General features: G+C 48.2%; 8 protein-coding genes across 8 annotated transcripts; 6 read left to right on the forward strand and 2 right to left on the reverse strand.

Annotated features, from left to right (window-relative positions):
• On the forward strand, positions 1-2,329 carry C8Q69DRAFT_30868 (seryl-tRNA synthetase). Its single transcript, XM_028627227.1, has 7 exons — positions 1-330; positions 431-501; positions 581-742; positions 818-1,239; positions 1,292-1,382; positions 1,434-1,802; positions 1,866-2,329. Exons 1-7 carry the CDS (start codon positions 198-200, stop codon positions 2,043-2,045), a joined length of 1,428 nt encoding a protein of 475 aa, XP_028489261.1. The 5' UTR covers positions 1-197; the 3' UTR covers positions 2,046-2,329.
• A 1-nt stretch (position 2,330) lies between these two features.
• Positions 2,331-4,644, forward strand: C8Q69DRAFT_30869 (3-phosphoglycerate dehydrogenase, hypothetical). The gene is made up of 6 exons (XM_028627229.1): positions 2,331-2,896; positions 2,998-3,305; positions 3,405-4,037; positions 4,102-4,160; positions 4,235-4,316; positions 4,384-4,644. Exons 1-6 carry the CDS (start codon positions 2,631-2,633, stop codon positions 4,410-4,412), a joined length of 1,377 nt encoding a protein of 458 aa, XP_028489262.1. The 5' UTR covers positions 2,331-2,630; the 3' UTR covers positions 4,413-4,644.
• A 231-nt stretch (positions 4,645-4,875) lies between these two features.
• C8Q69DRAFT_395984 (serine/threonine-protein kinase bur-1) lies at positions 4,876-6,905 on the reverse strand (the record flags this gene model as incomplete). Its single annotated transcript, XM_028627713.1, has 8 exons — positions 4,876-5,611; positions 5,679-5,873; positions 5,927-6,140; positions 6,191-6,218; positions 6,268-6,422; positions 6,475-6,571; positions 6,637-6,718; positions 6,772-6,905. 8 exons carry the CDS (start codon positions 6,903-6,905, stop codon positions 4,876-4,878), a joined length of 1,641 nt encoding a protein of 546 aa, XP_028489263.1.
• A 955-nt stretch (positions 6,906-7,860) lies between these two features.
• Positions 7,861-8,769, forward strand: C8Q69DRAFT_451790 (hypothetical protein). Its single transcript, XM_028629518.1, has 4 exons — positions 7,861-7,979; positions 8,055-8,242; positions 8,311-8,402; positions 8,469-8,769. The coding sequence occupies exons 3-4, from the start codon at positions 8,313-8,315 to the stop codon at positions 8,532-8,534; spliced, it is 156 nt and encodes a 51-aa protein (XP_028489264.1). The 5' UTR covers positions 7,861-7,979; positions 8,055-8,242; positions 8,311-8,312; the 3' UTR covers positions 8,535-8,769.
• Positions 8,770-13,940, reverse strand: C8Q69DRAFT_451792 (putative P-type ATPase). Its single transcript, XM_028629519.1, has 20 exons — positions 13,819-13,940; positions 13,223-13,759; positions 12,814-13,167; positions 12,628-12,762; positions 12,504-12,570; positions 12,303-12,434; positions 11,907-12,253; positions 11,714-11,859; positions 11,553-11,660; positions 11,192-11,498; positions 10,956-11,109; positions 10,570-10,902; positions 10,438-10,520; positions 10,265-10,390; positions 9,976-10,208; positions 9,803-9,926; positions 9,701-9,746; positions 9,483-9,633; positions 9,281-9,429; positions 8,770-9,232 (listed from the first exon to the last, which is right to left on the reverse strand). Exons 1-20 carry the CDS (start codon positions 13,855-13,857, stop codon positions 8,946-8,948), a joined length of 3,858 nt encoding a protein of 1,285 aa, XP_028489265.1. The 5' UTR covers positions 13,858-13,940; the 3' UTR covers positions 8,770-8,945.
• Positions 13,941-15,487: 1,547 nt separating this feature from the next.
• Positions 15,488-17,015, forward strand: C8Q69DRAFT_395474 (putative nucleosome assembly protein Nap1; the record flags this gene model as incomplete). Its single annotated transcript, XM_028627693.1, has 5 exons — positions 15,488-15,534; positions 15,647-15,726; positions 15,795-16,511; positions 16,568-16,908; positions 16,965-17,015. 5 exons carry the CDS (start codon positions 15,488-15,490, stop codon positions 17,013-17,015), a joined length of 1,236 nt encoding a protein of 411 aa, XP_028489266.1.
• Positions 17,016-18,107: 1,092 nt separating this feature from the next.
• On the forward strand, positions 18,108-23,803 carry C8Q69DRAFT_31169 (myosin class V heavy chain). The gene is made up of 6 exons (XM_028627263.1): positions 18,108-18,503; positions 18,593-18,725; positions 18,780-18,969; positions 19,020-22,863; positions 22,926-22,999; positions 23,068-23,803. The coding sequence occupies exons 1-6, from the start codon at positions 18,369-18,371 to the stop codon at positions 23,324-23,326; spliced, it is 4,635 nt and encodes a 1,544-aa protein (XP_028489267.1). The 5' UTR covers positions 18,108-18,368; the 3' UTR covers positions 23,327-23,803.
• Positions 23,676-25,045, forward strand: C8Q69DRAFT_512287 (inosine triphosphate pyrophosphatase; the record flags this gene model as incomplete). Its single annotated transcript, XM_028633287.1, has 6 exons — positions 23,676-24,213; positions 24,363-24,432; positions 24,519-24,663; positions 24,731-24,767; positions 24,849-24,910; positions 24,977-25,045. The coding sequence occupies exons 1-6, from the start codon at positions 24,033-24,035 to the stop codon at positions 25,043-25,045; spliced, it is 564 nt and encodes a 187-aa protein (XP_028489268.1). The 5' UTR covers positions 23,676-24,032.
• Positions 25,046-25,083: the final 38 nt, after the last annotated feature.

The raw sequence follows: 25,083 nt of genomic DNA on the forward strand, positions 1-25,083 counted from the left end.
TTTTGTTTAACTTCCAAGTTCCAGCAGTGAAAAAAACCCACTAGCCACTTGAGGTTTACCCCTCGCTAGCCAAAAACATTATTTGCGCCCTGATCGGATATCCCGTTGCCCACCCCTCGTTCGTTGAGGTCCTCAATAGACCAGATCAAACAGACACAAGAGTATCTACCAGCCGTGTGTGATACTCCATACCCAAGATGCTTGACCTCGCCGACTTTGTCAGTGATCGCGGCGGCGATCCCAAGAAGATCAAGGAGAGCCAGCGCCGCCGATTCGCTCCCGAAGAGGCTGTTGACGAAGTCATTGCCCTGTATGAGGAAGCTCGTCGCGGTACGTTTGCCTTTCTGCTGCCGATATAATATTATATGAATATTACACTAAATCTTGCTTGGATCGCCATATACTGATTTTATCATTTGTCACGATATAGCTCGATTCAATGTGATGCAGGTGGGGTCGAAGCTCAACGCTCTTCAGAAAGAACTCGGTCAGAAGAAGAAGGTTAGCACGTGTCCTGGAAGCCCCCTGGGGTTATATATATGGAAGAAGCTAATGAGTGGGATTTTGTCTGGGAATTTAGAACAAGGAGGACGCTACTGGTCTGCTAGAGGAGAAGGCGAAGCTGGAGAAGGAAAAGAAGGACGCCGAAGACTTTGCCGTTCAGAAGGAACTCGAGCGCGACAGGAAGATCAAGACGATTGGAAACTATGTCCATGACTCTGTTCCTATCAGCAACAATGAAGTATGGACTCCGTGACGCGGGGGGATTTGCTTTTCTCCTCTCTGGGGTAGGACAATATAACTGATCTGTTTGCAGGATGACAACGTTGTGGTCCGGACCTGGAAGCCTGAGAATACTGCGGTGGAAAAGCGCGATTGTCTCTCACATCATGAAGTCCTCACCCGGTTAGATGGCTACGACCCCGAGCGCGGAGTGAAGATTGTCGGACACCGTGGATATTGCCTGACTGGATATGGACTTTTCTTGAACCTTGCTCTCATCAACTACGGTTTGGAGTTCCTCTTCAAGAAAGGATATAAGCCAAACCAGCCACCCCAGTTTATGTTGAGAGAGTATATGGCGAAGACTGCTCAGCTGGAACAGTTTGATGAGGAGCTTTACAAGGTTACCGAAAGCGAGGACAAGTCGACGGACAAGTATCTGATCGCTACCTCGGAGCAGCCTCTCTCTGCTCTTCACGACAGCGAATGGCTCCAGGAGAAGGATCTCCCGATCAAGTAAGCACAATGATCCTCTCGCGTGCTACTTCAGATACTGATCAAGCGTCAGATACGCCGGGTACAGTACTTGCTACCGAAAGGAGGCCGGTGCCCACGGTAAGGATGCGTGGGGTATCTTCCGAGTTCACCAGTTCGAAAAGGTAATATCCATCCGCGCAACGATTTTGGATTGTGGTCTAATGTAATTTCAGATCGAGCAATTTATCTTGACCAAGCCCGAAAATTCTTGGGAGGTCTTCGACGAGATGATTGCGGTATCGGAGGAGTTCTACCAGTCCCTGGGGATTCCATACCAGGTCGTTGCTATTGTTTCGGGAGCTTTGAATAACGCGGCGTCGAAGAAATACGATTTGGAGGCGTGGTTCCCATTCCAGGGCGAGTACAAAGAGCTGGTCTCGTGCTCCAATTGCACCGATTACCAGTCTCGCGCCTTGGAGATCCGCTACGGCGTCAAGAAGACCACGGACACCAAGAAGTCATATGTGCACGCCCTGAACTCCACCCTATGCGCGACAGAACGAGCGCTCTGCTGCATCTTGGAGAACTACCAGACTGAGGATGTAAGTTTGACTGATCCCTTGTGTGTCTGTTTAAACTAGGAGTGTAGCTAACTTGAGATCAAGGGTATCAACGTCCCGGAGGTTCTTCGAAAATACATTCCCGGAGCCCCTGAGTTTCTTCCGTACGTTAAGGAACTCCCGAAGGATACGACTTCTCAGAAGACCAAGGGAAAGCAGGAAAAGAAGCAAGCTTCTCAGGCTGCTGCCGATGTTTCAGAGAAGGTCCAGAATCTCAAGATCTAAGGGATGGATGGAACATAAATATCTTCCGGCGTTTTGATGCGAACGTATGATGATTGTAAATGTTGGCGAATGAAATCCGTCGGGTTGCAAAAGCAGATATCTATCTACTACATATTCTATAGCTGCGAATGGATGGTAACCACAGCCCGTTGTGGAACGTTAAGTCTATAGTGATTGGATCAGATCAAGGTGGCTGTAGATAGAGCAGGTCTGTTTAAAATAATTAGCACATGTATGTACTACATAGGAACTGGGATGTAAATTAAATCTGATGTCAGATATTGATATTGAACAAATAGAGCCATGACTGATGCTATCCACACGAATAATACAATACTAATATTCTCCGCCACAAGACGCTTGCGGACACGGAACGGAGTGCGTGCGGATAACCAAAGTCTCCACCGGTAATAAATCAATCTCATACACGGACAAGACCAAGACCCCCCACCGCGCCGGTTTTCGGTGGACGGTCTCTGGTTTTGACGCAGTCAGTCATGGGCCTTATATATTTTTTGTGACCTGCTTCTTCTCCTTTTTCTTCCTGGAAGAACTAGACTGCTTTTATTTAAAATCTCCAGCATCATGTCGGCCGCGAAAGATATCAGCGTCAGCGCGAGCGAACTAGCTCGTCCGGTCATGTCGAGTCTAGGCCTCTCGATTTCTCCCATTGCTGGCTTTCAGCCACAGCCTGCGGCGAAGCAGCTCAAGCCTTTTGCGACAGAGGACATCAAGATTCTCCTTCTCGAAAACGTCAATCAGACCGGACGGGATATCCTCTCCAAGCAGGGCTACCAAGTCGAGTTTCTGAAGTCATCGCTGCCAGAAGACCAGTTGATTGAGAAGATCAGGTATAGTTCGCCCTAGTGACAATCACGATCTTGTCATAATATATAATTTGATCCGCGAAAGAACGACAGACTTGCTGACAGCTTGCCTCCTCGTTCTCCAGAGATGTGCATGTGATCGGTATCCGGTCCAAGACCAAGCTCACTGCCCGAGTGCTCAAGGAAGCGAAAAATCTTATAGTCGTGGGATGTTTCTGTATCGGAACCAACCAGGTCGATCTACAATATGCTGCGCAACATGGAATCGCTGTCTTCAATTCGCCCTTCAGTAACTCTCGTTCGGTGGCCGAGCTCGTCATTTCAGAGATCATCGCCTTGGCTAGGCAGTTGACTGATCGCTCGAATGAAATGCACCAGGGCACATGGAACAAGGTCAGCAACAAGTGCTGGGAGATTCGTGGAAAGACTCTAGGTAAGGAAATATTCCCTCTCTCTCCCTTTCTCTCATTCTTTGTGAAGAAATAGAAAAATACTCTTTGCTTTTGCATTCTGACCATATTCATTACCACAGGTATAATTGGATACGGTCACATCGGTTCCCAACTGTCGGTTCTCGCGGAGGCTATGGGAATGTCCGTGATCTACTACGACGTCGTCAACCTGATGGCAATGGGAACGGCACGACAAGTTCCTACCCTCGAGGATCTTCTCCGTGCCTCCGACTTCGTCACCTTGCATGTTCCCGAGCTGCCAGAGACGAAGAACATGATCGGATCGCAGCAGTTCGAACAGATGAAGGAAGGGAGCTACTTGATCAACGCCAGCCGAGGCAGCGTTGTCGACATCCCTGCACTGGTCCTCGCCATGCGCTCTGGAAAGCTCGCTGGTGCCGCGATCGACGTCTACCCCAACGAGCCAGCAGGCAATGGAGACTACTTCAACAACGACCTTGGCTCCTGGGTCAATGACCTCCGCGGTCTCAAGAACATCATCCTCACCCCTCACATTGGAGGAAGTACCGAAGAAGCTCAGAGGGCGATCGGAGTCGAGGTCGCCGAAGCTCTCGTGAGATACGTCAATGAGGGAACGACCCTAGGCGCCGTCAACCTTCCAGAAGTCAACCTCCGCTCGTTGACAATGGACGAACCCGACCACGCCCGAGTAATCTACATTCATCACAATATCCCTGGTGTGCTCCGCACAGGTATGACATATTTTCCTTACCCCTAAATCTCTGTCGACTTCCGCTGATATTTCTTTTTTCCCAGTGAACGAAATCCTCGGAGACCACAACGTCGACAAGCAGATGACCGACAGCAGAGGCGATGTATGTAGCAGACACACCCATACATACCTTTTCAGGAGAGAGTACATATGCTAATATAATATGAAAAAAACCAGGTCGCTTATCTGATGGCTGATGTCAGCAATGTCAACACCGCTACAATCAAAGATCTCTACGAGAGACTCGAAAGCCTTTCATGTATGAAACCCACTTTGCCTATGTGTCAAAAAAACATCCTATTACAGGTGCTAACGGTTGAATTTAGCTCGGATCATGACGCGAATCCTTTACTAAGCCATATCTTTCTATCCCATGCGGACACGACCACTAGGTATGACTGACTCGCATCTCTGATGAAGTTGCCTGTTAGCCTTGGAACCAATTGGATATGCCACTGCCGCATTTCTTCATGTTATTCTTGGGCTAGACAGGTGGGAATGAAAAAAAAAAAAAAGAAGAGGAACGAGGGTTAAGAAAAATAGCTTTTTTTTTTTTGTTTACATGGTTACATAGCTTTATAGGGCCCCCCTCAACGGAAGCCCTTTTTTGGCACAGCAGTAGTCACTGTGCTGGTACTATATAGTACAGACCCTTATGTTATAGACGTCTCAGTTGAGCAGCTTATTCATGGTTCTATCTCTATCTCCATTACTTTTTATTTTTCTTTAGGATGAAGAATCGGTATGGAGGAATATAGTCTTGAACAAGGATAAGTTAGATACGTCTCCGACCAACACCGATCTTGGGCAGACAGACGTCAACGACGATACACATTGTAACTTTGATCCGCTTCTCGCCCTCGATCCCTGGAGGTCGGACTTCGACTACGCCTTCGCGCAGAGTAGTCGCGGTCACCATCTCTCCTGTCACGCCACTCGGCCTCTGATCTCAGACTATCGACGTCCCGGGACCGGGATCGATCGCGCGTACCATCATACCTCGGAACATAAGAGTCTACCCGGCTGTCGGGACGTCCGCTAGCATGACCTTGCGGCAGCGGCCGATCCCGTCTTCCACTCCATCCCTGGTGAGCTGAAGCTGATACCGGCGGCTTAGGAGGTAGCCTGTCCCTATGCCAAGCAGGAAGGTGTTGATGGCCATCGTCAAACCCTTGCTTTGCTTGGCCCTCAGAAGGGCGCGCGTCACCAGGACGTCGCTGAGGAGCATTGGCATAACTCGGTCGCGCTGCTCCAGGTATCCGACCGCCTCTATTTTCATTAGGGGGTCGCCCCGCGGATTTCATGGCCCATTCAGGATTCGAGCCAATTCCAGCTGACCCTCCTGCAGGCGCTGGTGGCGGGCCCGCGCGTTGTCCGCGGAACTTTCTGCGGTCGAGCTCGTGGGAATCTTCGAATTGAGGCAGTTCGCCTGGCTTGGCTGGGAGTGGTGGTGTTTCGAAGTAAGGATGCTTGAGGGCGTCTATAGCGTTTATCCTCTTGCGCCAATCGAGCTTCAGGAGTTCTGTAAGCAGAGAGATAGCCACGGGCCCTTGGCTGAGAGTAACGATTAGATCCAGTAATACAGAAAGCCAACGGAAGGGAGTGACAGTAAGACACCTACTCCTTGAAAACCTGAGCGAGATTGCCAGGCTTGGACCCAAAGTTCTTTACCCCTTCGCATCCTGGCAACGAACTCCAGCCAGGCATGTTCTCTTCGGTAGGTGTCCCCACCAGGTTGAAAATTAAGTGTGCTTGATTAAGATCGCTGTTGCCAGCAAGTATGGGTTTTCTTTTGAACATCTCGCCGAAGACACACCTAGGAACGTGTGAGGATCAATTCAAGAAGAAGGGATATGGGAATACTCATACCCGACGCCCCACATGTCAATAGCGGTGGTATATCGACGAAGTTGGAGGAGAAGCTCGGGAGGTCTATACCATCGCGTGACCACAAGCGTCGTGTAATCCCTTTTGGCCTCACCTCCGCCTTTTCCGGGCTGCGGTGGTGGCTCATCATAAGGTCGAGCAAGCCCAAAATCTGCTATCTGAAGGATGCCTTTATTGCTAATGAGGAGATTCGCCGCTTGGGTCACATTAGTCAAATAGCTCTAACGATCTCAGCGGACTTCTAACCTTTCATATCTCGGTGTAAGATGCGACTCTGTAATGCCGTCAGTCGTGTTCCTGGTTTTGAAAGTCTCATATATTACCTCATGCAGATATCGAAGCCCTTCTAGGAGCTGTAGCATGTAGCATTTTATTTGAGGTTCACTGAAATGAACCTTAGGGTTCTCTAGCAAGCCTGACAGATCATGCTCCATATAAGGCGTAACCATATACATGCTCGGCTTTTTCCGACCCTCGCCTAACGCAGTGTTAACACCAGAGTCATTTTTTTCCTGATGACGATCACTCACCCTTGGGCCTTTCGACAACCATCTCTTGCAGCTGAAGTATGTTTGGATGCGAGAGCATTTTGAGCAGCTTTATTTCACGGAGGGCAGTAATAGGAAACTAGAAAAAGAAAGCGGAATGAGTCAACGGACGTTTCTTTTCGACATTCCTGAGGAGGATCTTACCCCATCCTTTTCATTATGCATCAATATTTTCTTCAAGGCGAAGATCGCGCCCTTCCGTTTGGACCTGGCTTTGTAAACTTCACTATAGCGACACATCAGTTTCAAGCATGTAGACCGCATAAATGACTGACTTACCCAAAAGTACCTTCACCCAGTTTCCCCAAGAACTCAAATTCGCGTATACTTGAACAACCGTGGAACCGAGGGCGACCGTCGCTTCCCTTCTCCAGTGGGACTCTGGCAGAAGGCGACCCTGCTGATAGAGCCATCGTAGCTATCTGGTGTTGAATGGATTTTGCTGTCCGTAACCCATATATAAAAGGGGCGCGAGTCTGTGGCTGGCAGCGCTATTGAAGCGAGACCAAGAGAATGCGAAAGACCGGTGGAGTGGCAGGGCGACAGAATGTAGCTTTATGGCAGCGAGAAGATAATCTGGGTGTCTGCGACATCAAAACGGCAATATCAGTATAGTTCTCGAGGAATCGATGAGCCGGACATACAGAGAGAAATCGATGTATTCCAGTATCCCAGAGTATTCACAATCCGACGACCTTGTCGTCTCGCGCCCGCGCTCAGCTTTTCTTATGTGCCGTGTGAAATACAGATGATGAACACCAAGACAAGCACCGTCAAGCACTCCTAGGATCCCGAATAGTTATCCAAGAATGATACCGCCCGCATGTTAGTGGCCGCCGTCTGGTTGCTCGTCGCTCGCGGATTGTGTCGATAGGTTTGGTCGGCTACTGCATTTGTATCGGATTTGGTTATCTTTCACTAGGCCCGCAGTATTGTGATCGATAGGGCGGTTTGGAGACGTTGCGACGGTTGATCTTGGGATCTCGATTGCGCCCTTCCATTCTAGATAGGCCCAGAGCTTGATTCCGAGCAGATCGCTTACTAAGCGCGCAGGTTGTTGCCGTCGCTTCGAGCTTCACGACCATCAATAAGACAGGAATCTAGAGAGGAGCATAGTATTGTGGTCCTCTCATGAGCATTCGAGAAATCATTTCTTGGATTATCATCTGTTTTATATACATCAAGCTTAGGATTAGCAAAGATGTTAAACCAGCGAGTTACTGTGTCTATCCCCGTCGACAATATAACTCTCAACGAGACGTGGGCGCAACTAATTTTTAGTCAATTCCTTGTCTGAGAATATACTACTACATACATTTGCAAATATAATACTGAATCTATTAGCATGGGCAGCTTGGCTTTTTCGCATCATAACCTCCTACGAAGGTCCGGCCTGTACGATAAAGATCCGCCACTAATGAAGTTAACCAATAATGCGTTCTATAATTGCACTGACTGGCACCCGCAGATCTCAACATGAGCGCTTGGTACATAATACCCTTCTCTTCTTGTTTCGGTCTAAAGAAACGCAATCAGTAGCTAAATTCCTACATTTAATTCAGTAATCCATTTCGAATAACCGTAGCAAGCCGACATTAGACTATCCGGTCATCCAGTAGATACATCCGGTCACGTGATTTGTATTCGCCGGATAGCGTCTAACCTCAAGTCCAGACAAAGTCCGGCACTGACTGATCCTCCGAACATCGCGATCTTGCGTTATCTCTCAGGTACAATTGATAGCCGACAGGTATGCCAAAGCACTGAGGATTGTTTACTGTCTGTTTGCGCTTGTGCTAACTTCCCCGCGATCCACAGTCATGGCTGGCAAGCACCCGATCCACGTCCACCCCCCGCGACCTTTCTATCGCTTTGCCGCGACCGCGCTAGGAGCGAGCATGTGGTTCTTCGTACGTGTGAACAAGTTTCTGTGGAGTGATATGAACTGGGTCGCTAACGATATCTGGGGCTGATAGTTGTTCTACCGAGCTAAGCAGGACGGCCCTGCATTGATGGGTTGGAAGCACCCGTGGGATCACTGATGGGCTACGACTGCATTCGAGAGCGTCCCAGTGAAATTACATGCGAGCAGAAGAAGTGCAGGAGAATCTTTTCATGGCCGTCCTGTATATTTATTACTACAATCGATTTGTCTCCGGCTTATGAGGCCCTATTCCCCGAAGATCGAGGCACATAGATATTGTCAAACACCACATAAAACATGAAAGCGCAATATCTATTCTTCTGATGACGACAATATCTTACATATAGCACAAATGATTTCTGATATGTGAGCTCATACTATTTTGCACACCGCTGGGGCAGCCTCCCTATGGAGAATGACCACACCACCACTGAGGCCGCTTCCCGTGACCATCACCTTTTCAACTTCTGCTGTTTTCTGTGACATCCTGCAATCCGATAATGTAGATGCCCACTCAATCCCCAGCGCCTCAGGTTTGCATTTGCTCCAACACTACCTTGTATTGGCGTCGGGGCTTCCGGTAGTTTGGACGCAGGCGAAGATATATACGCCACAGACCCTGTGCAAGAGCAGGGAAAATCCGTTTCTCTGCTATCCAGGAGAGGAGAAATTGGCCTATGGCAAGTGCCAGGATACATCCTTTAAACTTCAATGACATAAAGGTCAGCTGCATTATGTCTGTCAGCCACTCCGCGTGACCAAACAACATGTACGCTGATACGAGAGCATCTATAGTGACCGTCAAGAGGAAGGGAACTAATCTGTGTTAGTGAATGCCCTATATAATCCAGAGGAAGTACAAACCGTTTGAGATGATTGGCTGTCTGAAAGGCGGGCCAACGCTGAGGACCACGCTCGTAAGGATGTATTGAAAGCATGACAAAAGGAAGAGTGCCGTGTCTTCCGAGTTCTCGATACTAGGACTGTCTTGGCCAGGCTTCGGGGGTATAAACCTGCGGGCTTTGATGAGCCAATGGAAGAGTGATTCCAAGGAGTAGAGATATACCATGGCTGCGATTGAACGGCTTTGAATATTGCGAATTGAGCCAAAACACAAATCACGATTTGGCCGAGAAGAGGTGTGAGAACCTTTCGAGAGACTAGGTCGGCTGTCGGACGTTTACGAGATAATGTCGGGTAAGGCCCCGTCCAACCCACTTTCAAAAGACATCAATATTCACAAACGCGAAACTGATAGGGAAATAAATGGTGTGAACCACTTACTGAAAACTGCAATTGGTAAAATGAGGACGAGATCAATGAAAAGAAACTAGAGTCACCAAGTAAGCAAGCGGCTACTTTTCTTCGGAAACAGTACGGACGTACCTGGAAATCTCCGAGATTGGAAGCCGACGTATATAGAAAGCTGACCGAGGTGAATTGGATAGCTGAATAAAGACTCATGTACTTAAAGCAACTGAAACTCGTCACCAGAGCGGCGCGACCCTCCCTTGAGATAGTCAACACACATGCCCAGCTGGACGCAGGGGGACACTTACTTTATGACCTTGGGGACACAGGATATATCAAACACCCGGCTTGTGAATGGCGCAGCAACAGATGCCTCAGCATCAGAAAGTGAAATTCCGACATCTGCTGCCTTTAGTGCACCGCAATCATTGGCCCCGTCACCACAGAACCCGCAAGTATAGTCAAGAGACTGAAGTTTTTCGACAAGTTCGTGCTTTTCATCCGGAGACATCCGAGCAAAAACTTGTCCGCGCACCAAAACCTGGACGATCTTAGCATCGCAGGAAACTTGTTCAGATTTTGCAAGGGATGACATACTCTTTTCAAAAGTTCTTCGCTCCCGAAGTCAACTAGCCATCTGAATACATCACCACTAACCGCGACGCAATACTTGTCCGTGCTACGATCAACATAGGGTACTGATGAGTCGATGGGTGTCGCAGGCTGCAACAGGTCAGAGGACGCCAGAAACTGCGGGCTAGGAATCGTACCATAAGAGTGTGCCCATCAAGCGTAAACGAGGGGTCGTCTATGCTTTCCCAGCCGAGAGAAGCTTGGGCATCAAGGCCGTCACCTGTAACTGTGTCAGCTATAATTGTACAGTAACAGGTATGGGATCTAACCTTCAATGAAGCGAGGAATATAACATCGCGTGTCTGGATCTATCAGACGACATTCGCGAGCAACACTGACCGCAGTGAGAATATTATCTCCTGTGCACATTACGTTGCGGATGTTTGCCTGTTTGAGCTCAGAGATGACAGCGGCCGTGTTTGATTTCAGTTTGTTCTCGAAAACAATGAACCCAAGAAACTCTAGGCCAGACTCGGCATCGGAACGGGACATCTTCTGCACTTTCATCCAGCTTAGCTTGCGTTCATATTTTGCGGCGCAAGCGATCACGCGGTAACCCCTGTGGGTGTAGCCGCTCAAAACCTCATCGAAGTCACAGGGGACTGTGTCAGGAGTTAGCGACATTTGGAATACCACAATAGTTGTTTGCACTAACTTGTTTCCGGTATGCATATATCTCTCATACACTCCGGGGCTCCCTTTACAAAGACGCTTACACCAGAGTCCCCGAACTGCCTCACAATGACGCTTGTTCGGCGAAGATGGGAGACGAATTCGAACGAGCGTAGGACGCCAAGCTCCAATGGTGTCTACCCGACCAGCTCGTTAGCATGATTCATGATCAAACCCTTGTAACGGCGTAGCGTAAGTAGCAACAAAAAGGGTTCCAACCTCATTTGGTTCAACACCGTCGTATCCAGCAGGTGGCTTAGCAATAGATGGAGTTATAGTCTCATCATATCCGCCATCCTCCTGGCTACGGCGAGCGTTTCCGCCTTCTTCATATGACCAGCCAGTAAATTCAAACATTTTGACATCAAGAGGATCTCCCAGAAGCTCGTCATCCACAACTCTGAGTGAATGACAAGTTGCCATCGTGTATATAATCTGTTTCCGTTTATGGTAGTCAACTTCCGTGTCACGCTGGTTTCGAGACGATGGGTATATCTGGGAGGGACTGCACAAAATCTCGGTGAAGCTAAAAACGGGTCAGGCTAAGTCAACCAAGAGACTGTCATGGAAGAGAGCAAACCTGGACTTTGACGTAACTGCACGGACGCCTAAGACGTCTAGTCCATCTTCTGTCAATGTTCCTGTTTTGTCAAAACAGACGACATCAAGCTTTCCTCCCACGTTTACTCTGCGAGGAGTGAGAATCAGTTCGGCACGTGTATCCAAGGAAACGGTACTGACCTTTGAGGGCTTATACAGAATATCGACTGTTTTTTAAGGCGTGAAAGTGCAAAATTTGTCCCGATGGTCAATGTCGCAGGCAGAGCAGGTGGTACGACTATAGTAATCAAGTCGAGGGCCCTAATGATGATCACACGCCATGAGAGCTGCCATACATTAGCAGGGACATAAGCTGCTGGCCTATACCACTTACACCTAGTCGAATGAAATTGACAAAGGATGCGATGAATCCTAGTACAGCGATGAGGCCCATGACAGCAATATAGCGGAAGGAGTCCCTGTAAAATTTGAAACCTGAAGGCTTGGGGAAGAGCATAGAGCGAACTAGAGCTCCTTTCGTAGTGGAGAAACCCGTCCTTATAACAATAGCCAGTGCAACTGCGTCGTCATCACTGCCCTGCGGTCTGCGGGCTCGGACAATTCTGGTGCCGCAAAAAAGAAAATGTTTAGCCACAACTGGATGGATGGAAGTGGCGTTCAAATCAAAATACTCCAGAGCATCATCGGTGACCGGACTCTTTGAAACAGGAACAGATTCGCCTAGACTTCGGTTTAGTCACAGAAGTGTCAATGGCAGCAGAGTCCGCACCTGTAAGCATGCTTTCATTTATTATACAATCCCCAGATAGCAATAGGCAGTCACATGGGACCTCGGTGAGCGAAGGATCTGAAACTTCGAAGACATCTCCCGGAACTAGATCTCCAGATGACACCGATCTCCCTAAGTCACAACAAATCGGTCAGAACAGGCCAAGAATGACAAGCACTGCTAGCTTCGGTGGAGTCTTACAGAAGCCATTTCGCAGCACACGGACGTCGCACTCGAAGTGAGAGATCTCTCTCAGACGGTTCATGGTCTCCAAGGGAGTCAGCGAGGAATTCTTAGTTGATAATAGTTATCGATAGATTCTCACCGATCGTGTCTCCAATATAGTCGCACCGATACTGAAGATTGAGACAATGAAAATACAGGCTGCGTAGTAGTAGTATTCATCCAAAGACCAGAGAATGAGACTAGCAATTTGAAAAACATAAAATGGATGGAAAGCCTGTGGGGTTAGAGCCGTCTGAACGATGTGCTACGGGGAGAGCCCACTTACTTCGTCGACAAGGAGTTGAGCAACCGATTTCTCCTCGATGCCAATCAAGTTCTGGCCGAAAACTTGTTCCCTGCTATCCCGCTCATCGGCATCCAAGCCGTTTCGCATAACCTTTACGTTTGTCCATAAAGGATCTTTCCATGACGTGACAAGGACAAATTTGTCCTCTAATGGATGGTAAAAGAATTGGAGATATCTGTAATCCAGAGACCGCAAGACCGACATGATCGGATCATTGTCTTCCTCTAGTTCAGAAGTTGTGTGTAAAAGCTGCTGGGCTCCAAATACCGTGGACAGAGGCCGTCCATATTGTGTCTTACGAACAGGAAGGACTGCAAGTCGGTTCCATTGATCCTAATACGAATTAGCAAGCAGTTATTTGGCAAGGGGGAGGGCGTGTTCTTCCAACCTCAATCGCCACCCATTGACATTCGCGTAGCTGGCTTGGTTTTCCTACCAACCGTAATCGTAACTTCGGCGCCCATCGGAAGACAAGATATGCGATGCCGAAGGTCAATATACACAGGATCAGATAGGCAGCATAGCCACTCATGCGGGTTGAAAAACCAGCAATCACAATTGTCAAGTCTTCGGTGACAAGGTAGACTTTTTGGCTAATCCTGCCACCCACTTTTTGTCCGCTGACATGGGACTTCACAGAGTCACGCCTGGAAAGCAACGGCTCCTCGATAGAATCTCTGGAGCGCAATGACCTCCTCGACTTGCTACTCGGTACGGGAAAATCCAATTGATGTTCAGTACCCTCCGCGAACTCGGGACTAATTCCGACTTCGTCTTCCACGGCTTCCTCATCTTCTGCATGTTCAAAGGAATCGTCGTCTTCTCGCAGATAGCTAAAACTCACTACGGAACCATGTCGCATTCCTCGATGAGCAAATGAAGCAACGCTGGAAGGAATACTCTCGGACATGGGGCCAGAAAAGACCTAAGGTTCTCAGTCCGGTTTCTTCAATCAAGGCTAGAGCCAGGCCTCATGAGGCTTACCTCTTCCTGTGCCATTTCTACATCTGACACCACACTCATGCTAAAGTAAAAAGCAGTTAGTTGACCGGGACTAGAATCGGGGCTATGTACTGGTACAACCTGCTCCTCATAGACTCCCTGCGATGTCTAGGACCAGAACCATTCGGCCTTACAGGCCGACGGTCCGCAGCCGGCGATTCAGAACCGTCCATTGTGTCGTATGTAGATCGGAATGAAGCGTCTTTAGTTATCTGGTAAACGAATCCACCTTATTTCGGGGTCATGGAGGGTCATTGAACCTCGGTTATGGCGGAAGGTGAGTCATGTTTGAAAAAGATTCAAGTAGGATGCGATGAACTTATGAAGAGAGATCAATGAGGGTTTTCCGGGCGTGGACTGGGGCACGGAAGCTAAGTAGAAGGAATGTGAGCAAGATGCGCTAACATCCAGGCACATGAACTCACCATCGAATCCAGTTTGAATCTTGAAACGACGTTATCATGTGTGGAGAAGATCTTGACGGAAGGATGCAGAGCTGGGAACTTATCGACACGTGATCAGTGGATGTTGTGAATTCCTCTCGAGAATCCTTTGCGATAACATGTGGTACAACAGTCCGTAGACAATCATCTAGTTATTTTTCTTTTCTTTTCAAGATCCCTGTGTCAATTACATCATCGACAGAGGCAATAAGATACCGAGATCTAGTCATTATAGAAAAGATCGATTTTTCTGACGGGTAAAAATAGCCGCTATTGAGATAAGACAGTGATATCTCTTTCATCTTTATTTCTTAGAATATATCGATATATTGGACGTACTACGCTTCGTTCTAGTGTCCGTGACATGTACATATTTGCTGGATCCGAATTAACAAGCTAAATTACAGCCCGTTGTTACTCACAAGGATTTCATCCATCACCAAGTCTTGTGCGCATAAGTGCGTAACTAGTTCGACCAGCCCTGAGAGGAGTGTGGTCATATAGTACATAACCATATACAAGTAGAATAATACTCTTACCTTTTTCCTATCTATCTATTTTAGGACGCGTTATTACTAGCTTACTACAGAAAGACGGGATCTTCCATGTATTATATTAGAGTTTGACATGAGAGATGGCGCGATTAAATCTATTCCTTCGCCCCGGGCCTTGTGTAAAGACAAAAACAAATAGTTACTAGCGTCTTGAGACGAGACTTGGCTATGTATGTACCTAGACTGCGTAAATTCTGCCAAGGAGAGTCGTGTTACTTTCAGATTCTCCGATCATCTTTTTTTTGTCGCCCCAGCCTTATGATGTGTCGAGTTATATATATCCCTTGTCGCGTGGCTCTGGGTGACAGATTTGGTCCCTGGCTGACTCATGTAACTGATGGCGCAAGAGACAGTGATTTATCGCCCGCGAGAAAGAAATCTCAAGCTCACACACAGTCTATTATTCAAGACCATGTGGCAGTGTAGTGTGTAGTCGTAGCAGTATTATTGATTAGCGTTGGGAATTTGGAGTTCTCAACAGCCAACACGGCGACACGCCCGTCCCGCCAAGCCCCTCGCGCTAAGGATCCCACCAAGCCACCTCAAGTATTCCAGACCTCGAAAAACCAAGCGTATCAAAATCTTCCTCATCCCTCTCTTTTCCCTCCTACAACCACTTCACAACCTCTGTCTATCCCGATCAGCACCGTTGCCATGTCGGAACCTATCAGAAACAAGAAAGCCAACTTCCCGGTTGCTCCGTAAGTACTCACTTGTCGCGCTACCCCTCTCTCGTTTGATCGAGTTACCTCATCCGTCTTGTCTGTCGCCTGGCGAAGGATGCCTGACCGCTGATTCGTGCCATTATCATAGAACCCCTCAAAATACACCTGCCAACAATGCTCCTATCTCGTCTCATGCCCAGCAGCCTGGAGTTTCAAGTATCTCAGAAGGTAAAAAATCCCTCCCCTTAGCGGTCGTGACATTTGCCACCCTACCCTTGCTGACATCGATATATCAGAAAATCTCGATCATGCGGCCGCTGCCTCGATATTCGCACAGAACCCCGGACTTGTCTCCATGATCCAAGGTAGACTTGGTACCCTCGTGGGCCGTTCTTCAGGCTACATCGAGTCTCTCCCAACGCCTGTGCGCCGTCGGGTCGCAGGCCTCAAGGGTATCCAGAAGGAGCACGCCAAGCTTGAGGCGCAGTTCCAGGAGGAGGTCCTACAGCTCGAAAAGAAATATTTCACAAAGTTCACGCCTCTCTACCAGAGACGTGCTACTATCGTTAATGGAGCCGCGGAGCCTACTGAAGAGGAAATCGCTGCTGGCAAGGTTGACGAGGAGGAGGAAGAAGAAGAAACCAAGGCCGAGGAACCTAAGAAGGAGGAGACTGCCGCAACTTCAGTCGCCGGAATTCCCGAATTCTGGCTGTCTGCGATGAAGAACCAGATTTCGCTTGCTGAAATGATCACCGATCGTGACGAGGAAGCACTTAAACATCTTGTCGATATCCGCATGGAATACCTGGACCGCCCTGGGTTCCGCCTCATCTTCGAGTTCTCTGAGAACGAGTTCTTCACAAACAAGACTATCACGAAGACCTATTACTATCAAGAGGAGAGTGGTTACGGTGGTGACTTCATCTACGACCACGCCGAGGGAGACAAGATTGACTGGAAGGCGGACAAGGATCTCACTGTTCGCATCGAGAGTAAGAAGCAGAGAAATAAGAGTAAGTCGACAGCACATCAGTCAAATGCTTTCGAGGTCCTAATAACAATTCCACAGGCACGAAACAGACTCGTGTTGTGAAGATCACTGTGCCCACCGAGTCTTTCTTCAACTTCTTCTCTCCCCCGAAGCCCCCGACCGATGATGATGACACTGTCGCCACCGACATCGAAGAACGATTGGAACTGGATTACCAGCTCGGTGAAGATATCAAGGAGAAGCTCATCCCGCGGGCCATCGACTGGTTCACGGGTGAGGCTCTGCAGTTCGAGGAGCTCGGCGATGAGCTCGACCAGGACGAATTCGACGGTGACGAGGACGACGAAGATGATGAAGACGAGGACGATGAGGATGATCGGAGGTCAGACGGTGATATAGAAGATGAGTCTGAGGAAGAAGTAAGTCTGCCCTTATCTATTGTGCTCCATTGATTGCGGTGATTAATACGTGGTAGGATGGAACCTCTAAGCCCAAGAAGGAGGCGGCGGAATGCAAACAAAGCTGAAGACTTTTTACCAACCGACTGTCGAGGTTCTGATGGCTCGTCTCCTATGATTAAGGCGCAGTCCTCGTGCATTTTTGCAGGTTTCGCTTTGTTTACTTATTAAGACTGCTATTCGTCCCTTTGCTTCTTCTTATGTCATTGAATGCCAAGCATAATACTGTAATACGAGTCCCTTTTCCCGTCTCCACGCTGTCGGACAAATATGCGGTGATTCTCTCGAACCGATGTCGATCTCACGAAAATGATTGCTAGTACACTCAGTCGCGCCTCCGTTTGCTCCCACTTTTCCTGTTTTAAAAGTAGGGCGAGCTGGGGAGTCCGCTTCTATCTTGGGGCGGCGTCGGTCGGTGTACCTCCCTGTCTACCTATAGTGATCATTAACGGTGGAAAGAAGGCGACATGCAATCAAACGGCTGATGTTCTTGTTCTGTGCTCCTTTTTTCATTGACATCCTGGACCTAGAATCACGCGCACGAGTTGAAAAAAAGTCGTAATGTTGTTAGATATGCCGAGACGATCTCGAGAATACGAGAATCAACTCTGTCTCGTCCACAGTTCACTAGATACTGCCATCGGGATCCTCCCATGTCTATAAAAAAATGAAAGGCGTGTGTAGCTAATGCAGATTTACTCCGCTCTTGTGGAAGCATCTACAATTTCTGTTGCACTGCAAGACACGTTGAATCAAGTGTTTGTATACGTGGCACAAATAGAGTATAGTCCAGCTACCTCCAGTAAAACTCCTTTTTTTTTTCTCAGTGTCCACGGCTACTCTTGACCGGTCGAGTTACTGTCATGTATTTCATGTGGGGGACGGGACTTAGATCAACCAGCTCGAGCACAGGCCAGGTACCCTGAACAGAGTGTGTGGCATGCAGCAGCCCGAGACAGTGGAAAAATAATATGTCGGGGGTGTTAAAAGTAGGATTCTAGAATCATCTTGCTAATATTATATCAGAAGCAATATCAGTGATTCCCTTGTTGTTGAATACAGTAAAGACAGGGGGTCCCAGTTCATTCCGGCGGTCTGGTAGTCGGCCTTTGCATCTTAAGTGTCTTCCTGGGGCGCCTCCCGGAGCTGTTCAGGGGTCGCGGCCCGCTAATGGCCAGCTTTTAAGGTCCGTCCAGCGTTTCACCCGACCTCCAGAATTAAGACCAGCCTACTTCCCAAACTTTTGGACGGTGACCAGAAGGAAGGGTACCGTTTCTCCATCCGCATTCACCACCTGCATCCAGATTTCCTCCTCGGACTCCCTAAATGCTAGGTAGAGCAGCCAGGTGTACGATACTGGCGGCCTCGAATACCTGCAAGCCTGACGGCGTCCTCGAGTCGAGAGAGTCGGCAACGTAACGATGGCGACCAGCTACGATGTCGGAACAAGGGCGTGGCAGCCCGACCCTACGGAAGGATGGGTTGCTTCCGAGGTCAAGGAGAAGTTGGTGGAGGGGGATAAGGTGAAGCTCGTCTTTGAGTTGGCAAACGGAGAGGTAAGTTGATGCCACGAGTCTCATCTCGTCTACGGTTCTATCCCTGCTGTACCAGGATATCAAGCTGACGGAGCTACCTTTTTTCATAGTCAAAAACGATCGAGACGACGCAAGAAGAGTTACAGGTCGACAATAACCCCAAGCTACCACCGCTGATGAATCCGACGATACTCGAAGCAAGCGAGGATCTTACAAATCTGTCACACTTGAACGAACCTGCTGGTATGTAGGATGCTTGGGATCAAACCGGAGGTGCATGCGTTGACAATCCTCAAGTTCTGCAGGCTATAAAACTCCGTTACGTTCAAAAAGAGATATATACATACAGTGGTATAGTTTTGATTGCCACGAATCCTTTTGCGCGGGTCGACTCCCTGTACGTTCCGCAGATGGTTCAGGTGTATGCTGGAAAACATCGTGCCTCGCAGGCACCGCATCTGTTTGCTATTGCCGAAGAAGCCTTTGCGTAAGTGCCTCCCGCAAATTCTTGCCATTGATGCCACTGACACTGTTAAGGGACATGCTGCGAGATGCCAAGAACCAAACCATCGTAGTATCTGGTGAATCCGGTGCTGGAAAGACCGTTAGTGCCAAATATATTATGCGATACTTCGCAACGCGCGAATCCGCGGATCAGCCGGGCAAGTATACGCAAGGCAGGGCCGACGCCATTAGTGAGACGGAGGAACAAATTCTAGCGACGAATCCGGTAATGGAAGCTTTTGGAAACGCGAAGACGACACGAAATGACAACTCGTCACGATTCGGAAAATACATTGAGATTATGTTTGACTCCAAGACGAACATTATCGGTGCGAAGATCAGGACTTACCTCCTGGAACGGTCGAGACTGGTATTCCAGCCTCTCAAAGAGCGCAATTACCATATTTTCTATCAGCTTGTTGCTGGTGCAACCGACTCTGAACGACAGGAACTCGGTCTCGCCTCCGTAGAAGAGTTCGATTACTTGAATCAAGGCGGCACCCCAACTATCGATGGCGTTGATGATAAAGCCGAGTTTGATGCCACTCGGAAGTCTCTCGGCACTATAGGTGTAGCAGAGCCAACTCAAGCTGACATATTCCGGGTTCTTGCTGCATTGCTGCACTTGGGAAATGTCAAGATCACGGCTACCCGAACGGATTCACAATTATCAGCAACAGAACCATCGCTCGTGCGAGCCTGTGAGATGCTCGGAATCAATGCCAACGAGTTTGCAAAGTGGATAGTCAAGAAGCAACTGATCACAAGGGGAGAGAAAATCACCTCGAACCTTACTCAACAGCAGGCGATTGTCGTACGAGACTCCGTTGCCAAGTTCATCTACTCCAGCTTGTTTGACTGGCTTGTTGATACAATCAATAGGGGCCTTGCTAGGGAAGAAGTTCTGAGCAGGGTACAGTCGTTTATTGGTGTTCTCGATATTTACGGATTCGAACATTTCGCGAAGAACTCATTCGAACAGTTTTGCATCAACTATGCCAATGAGAAACTACAGCAGGAGTTCAACCAGCATGTGTTTAAGCTCGAGCAAGAGGAATATGTCCGAGAAGAGATCGATTGGACCTTTATTGATTTCTCTGATAACCAGCCTTGTATCGATCTGATCGAAGGGAAACTTGGTATCTTAGCTCTATTGGATGAGGAATCCCGACTGCCTATGGGCTCTGATGACCAGTTTGTCACCAAGCTCCATCATAACTTTGCTGCGGATAAGCAAAAGTTCTACAAAAAACCCCGATTCGGAAAGTCCGCATTTACCGTTTGCCACTATGCGGTGGATGTGACTTACGAATCTGATGGGTTTATTGAAAAGAACAGAGACACCGTGCCTGATGAGCACATGGAGATCTTGCGGAATTCATCTAACAACTTTGTGAAAGAAATTCTGGATGCTGCCACTGCTGTTCGTGAGAAGGACTCCGCCTCTATTTCGTCCAAGCCTGTCGCAGCTCCAGGGCGCCGGATCGGTGTGGCCGTGAACCGCAAGCCCACCTTGGGAGGTATATTCAAGTCCTCTCTCATCGAGCTCATGAACACCATCAACTCGACAGATGTCCACTACATCCGTTGTATCAAGCCTAATGAAGCCAAGGAGGCCTGGAAGTTTGAAGGACCCATGGTTCTCAGTCAGTTGCGAGCCTGCGGTGTCTTGGAGACAGTCAGGATCAGTACCGCTGGATATCCAACTCGGTGGACGTACGAGGAGTTTGCTCTCCGCTACTACATGCTTTGTCACTCGTCGCAGTGGACGTCTGAAATCAAGAAAATGTGCCATGCCATCCTGCAAAAGGCCCTTGGGGATCCCAGCCAGCAGAAACAGGATAAATACCAACTTGGTCTGACGAAGATCTTCTTTCGTGCAGGTATGTTGGCTTTTCTGGAAAATCTGCGAACTTCTCGCCTGAACGGTGCTGCAATCATGATCCAGAAAAATCTGAAGGCCAAATACTACCGACGGAGATATCTCGAAGCGCGGAACTCTGTCCTTTATACCCAGGCTTTGATCAGAGGTTTCCTGTCCAGGCAACATGCTCAGGAAGCAAGGAAAATCAAGGCCGCAACTACCATCCAACGGGTCTGGAGAGGTCACAAGCAGAGGACGAAGTACAATGAGATCCGCAAGAATGTGATCCTGTTTGAATCGCTGGCAAAGGGCTACCTCTGTCGCCGGAATATCATGGACAGCATACTTGGAAATGCTGCCGTAACGATTCAGCGCGCCTTCCGCAGGTGGCGTTCGATGCGCAACTGGCGGCAATACCGCCACAAGGTTGTCATTGTCCAAAATCTGTGGAGAGGTAAACAGGCCAGGAAGCAGTACAAGAAGTTCCGTGAAGAAGCAAGAGACCTCAAGCAGATCTCATATAAGCTTGAGAACAAGGTTGTGGAGTTGACACAGAACCTTGGAACATTGAAACGCGAAAACAAGACCCTGGTTTCCCAGCTCGAGAATTACGAGAGTCAGCTGAAGTCATGGCGAAGCCGACACAATGCTCTCGAAAATCGTTCTAAGGAACTCCAGGCTGAAGCCAATCAAGCTGGTATTAACGCGGCACGTCTCACAGCCATGGAAGACGACATGAACAAGCTTCAGCAAAACCACACGGATGCTCTTGGAACTATCAAGCGACTTCAGGAAGAAGAGAGAATTTCAAGGGAATCGATTCGCGAGGCCAATGCTGAACTAGAGAGGCTAAAACAGCTGAACACTGAGAACGAAAATGAAAAGGCCTCTCTCCGTCAGCAAATTTCAGAGCTCCAAGAACAGCTAGAGATTGCTAAGAAGTCTGTTGTGACAAACGGGGTGAACGGAGACGCACACAACGGAAATGGTATGCAACCTCCGGCAAGCGGACTAATCAATTTGGTGTCTTCCAAGAAACCGAAGCCCAAGCGACGCAGTGCTGGGGAGAAGATCGATATTGAGCGGTTTAGCGGGGCTTACAACCCTAGGCCGGTGTCCATGGCTGTTCCAGGCGCCATTAGCGCCCGCCAGCCTCTCTCTCCTGGCCTAGATTCCGTTGAGGTTGAGCTAGAGAATCTCTTGTCAGAGGAAGATGAGCTCAATGAAGAGGTTGCAATGGGTCTGATCAAGAACCTAAAGATTCCGGCCCCTGGAACCAATCCTCCGCCGACCGAGAAGGAAGTCTTGTTCCCGGCGTACCTTATCAACCTCGTCACATCCGAGATGTGGAACAACGGCTTTGTCAAGGAATCCGAGCGATTCCTTGCGAACGTGATGCAGTCTATCCAGCAAGAGGTTATGCAGCACGAAGGGGACGATGCCATCAACCCAGGCGCTTTCTGGCTTTCAAACGTTCACGAGATGCTCTCCTTTGTATTCTTGGCTGAAGACTGGTACGAAGCTCAGAAGACTGACAACTATGAGTATGACCGTCTGCTGGAGATTGTCAAACATGACTTGGAAAGTCTTGAATTTAACATTTATCATACCTGGATGAAAGTTTTGAAGAAGAAGCTGTATAAGATGATTGTCCCTGCCATCATCGAGTCACAGTCTCTTCCGGGCTTCGTTACGAGTGAAACAAACCGTTTCCTCGGCAAGCTTCTGCCTTCCAACAACACGCCTGCATACAGCATGGATAACCTCCTCAGTCTGCTGAACGGTGTTTTCAAGGCTATGAAGGCGTACTATCTGGAAGACACTATCATCACCCAGACAGTGACGGAGCTTCTTCGTCTGGTTGGTGTAACAGCTTTCAATGACCTCCTGATGCGGAGAAACTTCCTGTCATGGAAGCGTGGTCTCCAGATCAACTACAACATCACTCGAATCGAGGAGTGGTGCAAGAGCCACGACATGCCTGAAGGAACTTTACAGCTAGAGCACTTGATGGTCAGTATTGCGATATTACGGCTCCCTGTAACATTCAAGATCTCATTTCTAACGATAAACAGCAAGCGACGAAACTCCTCCAGCTCAAGAAGGCAACATTGAACGACATCGAAATTATCCAGGACATCTGTTGGATGTAAGTTCTCTCCATGGTGCTCCACGATAGCTTTCGTTTGATACCTGAGGTTGACACGTATTATACAGGCTTTCTCCCAACCAGATTCAGAAGCTCCTTAACCAGTACCTTGTAGCAGACTACGAACAGCCCATCAATGGCGAGATCATGAAGGCAGTAGCGTCACGTGTGACTGAAAAGAGTGACGTACTCCTTCTGACAGCCGTTGATATGGAGGACAGTGGTCCCTACGAGATTGCTGAACCACGTGTCATTACTGCGCTGGAGACATACACACCATCTTGTAAGTCAGCCTACGGGAATTTCAATAGCCTTTCTGTCTACTAACGGGTCGCAGGGCTCCAAACACCTCGGCTGAAGCGCCTTGCGGAAATCGTGTCCGCCCAGGCAATGGCCCAGCAAGAGAAGCTCGACATGGCAGAGAACGGTGGATACACTTCCGATTAAAATACTTTGGTGAAGCTTGGACTTCGTTACATATCCGTCAGGTACGAATGAATTTAGATGATCAATGCTGGTGATTTTTTGTAGCCTTAGCATCTGAAGAAGTTATTCATTTCACACAATATTGGGTATGACTAATGTAATGATATATACGATCACATACTTCAGAGAAGGGATCTCCTGCTCTATCTTTTTGATGATGCTGAATGATACGTAATGTAGTCGAAGTAGATATTCATTATTTTAAGCATTAGTATCCTTACGTACTGTATATATACCCCAATTATTCGCGTGCTGGCCGCCATGAGAAACAGATAATTGCGCATAAGATCCGAGGGTAATTCTGAAGAAGTACGATAGATAGTCCATGTCTCATACTATATATCAAGCCTGCCCTCCCAAATTTTCAAATAAGTCATGCCCGTCCAATTCGTTTTTGCGGAAAGTGGAGATAAATCAATTCGGAACTTTTCTTCATCCGTACTCCGCCTCCTTGCTATCACCCACGCCTTCGAAGAAGTTACCTAGTTAAATCAGAAGAACCCCGTGATTTTACCCCGCGCATATAGACCAAACGATTATATTCATAATGGCTTCTTCCATTAGAACGCTGAACTTCATTACCGGAAACAAAAATAAACTGGCAGAAGTGAAAGCTATTCTTGGCGACACTGTGGAACTTCAGAACAAGGCTATCGATCTCCCTGAGATTCAGGGAACTTCGGAACAAATTGCAAAGGAGAAATGTCGTCGTGCTGCTGAAATAGTAAGTTAGTTGGTTAGTTTTTGGGGTGGTTTTTTTGGATATGGGGTTTACTACTTTATTGTCTTAGTCGGGGATGGGTTCGCTTTTTTTTTTTACTTCTCTTTTTAATTCTATATAAAAATGCTTACATGGATTCGAATACGTCAAAGATAGGTGGACCTGTCCTGACAGAGGATACTGCTCTTGAATTTCATGCTCTCAAAGGCCTCCCGGGCCCTTACATGTATGTATATTACCCGTCATTATGATTTGAAGAAAACAAAAAAAAAAACAATAAAAATAAAAAAAAGTGCGCTAACTTTTGAGAAGCAAATGGTTTCTGGAATCACTTGGCCATGAAGGGTTGAACAAGATGCTTGACCCCTACGACGACAGGACTGGTGAAGCTGTGTGCACATTCGCCTTTTCCAGTGGACCTGGTGCAGAGCCCATCCTCTTCCAGGGACGGACACAGGTCTGAAGAGCCACGAACTCCATTGGTATAATGAGTGCAGCCATAGCTGATATGTTCCGATCATTAGGGTCAAATCGTACGCCCCCGCGGCCCAGCCAACTTCGGTACGTATTTGGATCCATGCGAAAAGCAAGAAAAGCAGCAGCAAGAATGTCCCTTCGGACTGACTGACATCTACTCTTCAGGCTGGGATCCTATCTTCGAATACGAGGGTAAAACGTATGCGGAGATGGAGAAACAGGAGAAGGTAAGCCATGCCAACACATCATTTTGCGAAGCCGTCCCCGCGATCGCTGACCCATTTGTCCCGCAGAATCAGGTTTCTCATCGCTATAAGGCGTTGTTGAAACTGAAGGAATGGCTCGCAGAGACCAAGGCCTGAGCGCGAGATTGTGATAGATGTCGTTTAGATCCGGAAAG

The sequence above is a fragment of the Paecilomyces variotii genome (assembly GCF_004022145.1).
Source record: "Paecilomyces variotii strain CBS 101075 chromosome Unknown C8Q69scaffold_1, whole genome shotgun sequence".
NCBI classification, from domain to species: Eukaryota; Fungi; Ascomycota; class Eurotiomycetes; order Eurotiales; family Thermoascaceae; genus Paecilomyces; species Paecilomyces variotii.

Coding starts and splice junctions, on each gene's coding strand:
- C8Q69DRAFT_30868 (XM_028627227.1), top strand. CDS start 198: ATGCTTGACCTCGCCGACTTTGTCAGTGATCGCGGCGGCGATCCCAAG. Junction 743..817: donor TTCCTATCAGCAACAATGAA/GTATGGACTCCG, acceptor ATCTGTTTGCAG/GATGACAACGTTGTGGTCCG. Junction 1,240..1,291: donor GAGAAGGATCTCCCGATCAA/GTAAGCACAATG, acceptor ATCAAGCGTCAG/ATACGCCGGGTACAGTACTT.
- C8Q69DRAFT_30869 (XM_028627229.1), top strand. CDS start 2,631: ATGTCGGCCGCGAAAGATATCAGCGTCAGCGCGAGCGAACTAGCTCGT. Junction 3,306..3,404: donor GATTCGTGGAAAGACTCTAG/GTAAGGAAATAT, acceptor TCATTACCACAG/GTATAATTGGATACGGTCAC. Junction 4,161..4,234: donor TGACCGACAGCAGAGGCGAT/GTATGTAGCAGA, acceptor GAAAAAAACCAG/GTCGCTTATCTGATGGCTGA.
- C8Q69DRAFT_451790 (XM_028629518.1), top strand. CDS start 8,313: ATGGCTGGCAAGCACCCGATCCACGTCCACCCCCCGCGACCTTTCTAT. Junction 8,403..8,468: donor GAGCGAGCATGTGGTTCTTC/GTACGTGTGAAC, acceptor TGGGGCTGATAG/TTGTTCTACCGAGCTAAGCA.
- C8Q69DRAFT_451792 (XM_028629519.1), bottom strand. CDS start 13,857: ATGAGTGTGGTGTCAGATGTAGAAATGGCACAGGAAGAG. Junction 10,521..10,569: donor TATTCCTCGCTTCATTGAAG/GTTAGATCCCAT, acceptor ACACAGTTACAG/GTGACGGCCTTGATGCCCAA. Junction 10,391..10,437: donor TTGATGGGCACACTCTTATG/GTACGATTCCTA, acceptor GACCTGTTGCAG/CCTGCGACACCCATCGACTC.
- C8Q69DRAFT_31169 (XM_028627263.1), top strand. CDS start 18,369: ATGGCGACCAGCTACGATGTCGGAACAAGGGCGTGGCAGCCCGACCCT. Junction 18,504..18,592: donor TTGAGTTGGCAAACGGAGAG/GTAAGTTGATGC, acceptor CTTTTTTCATAG/TCAAAAACGATCGAGACGAC. Junction 18,970..19,019: donor ATTGCCGAAGAAGCCTTTGC/GTAAGTGCCTCC, acceptor GACACTGTTAAG/GGACATGCTGCGAGATGCCA.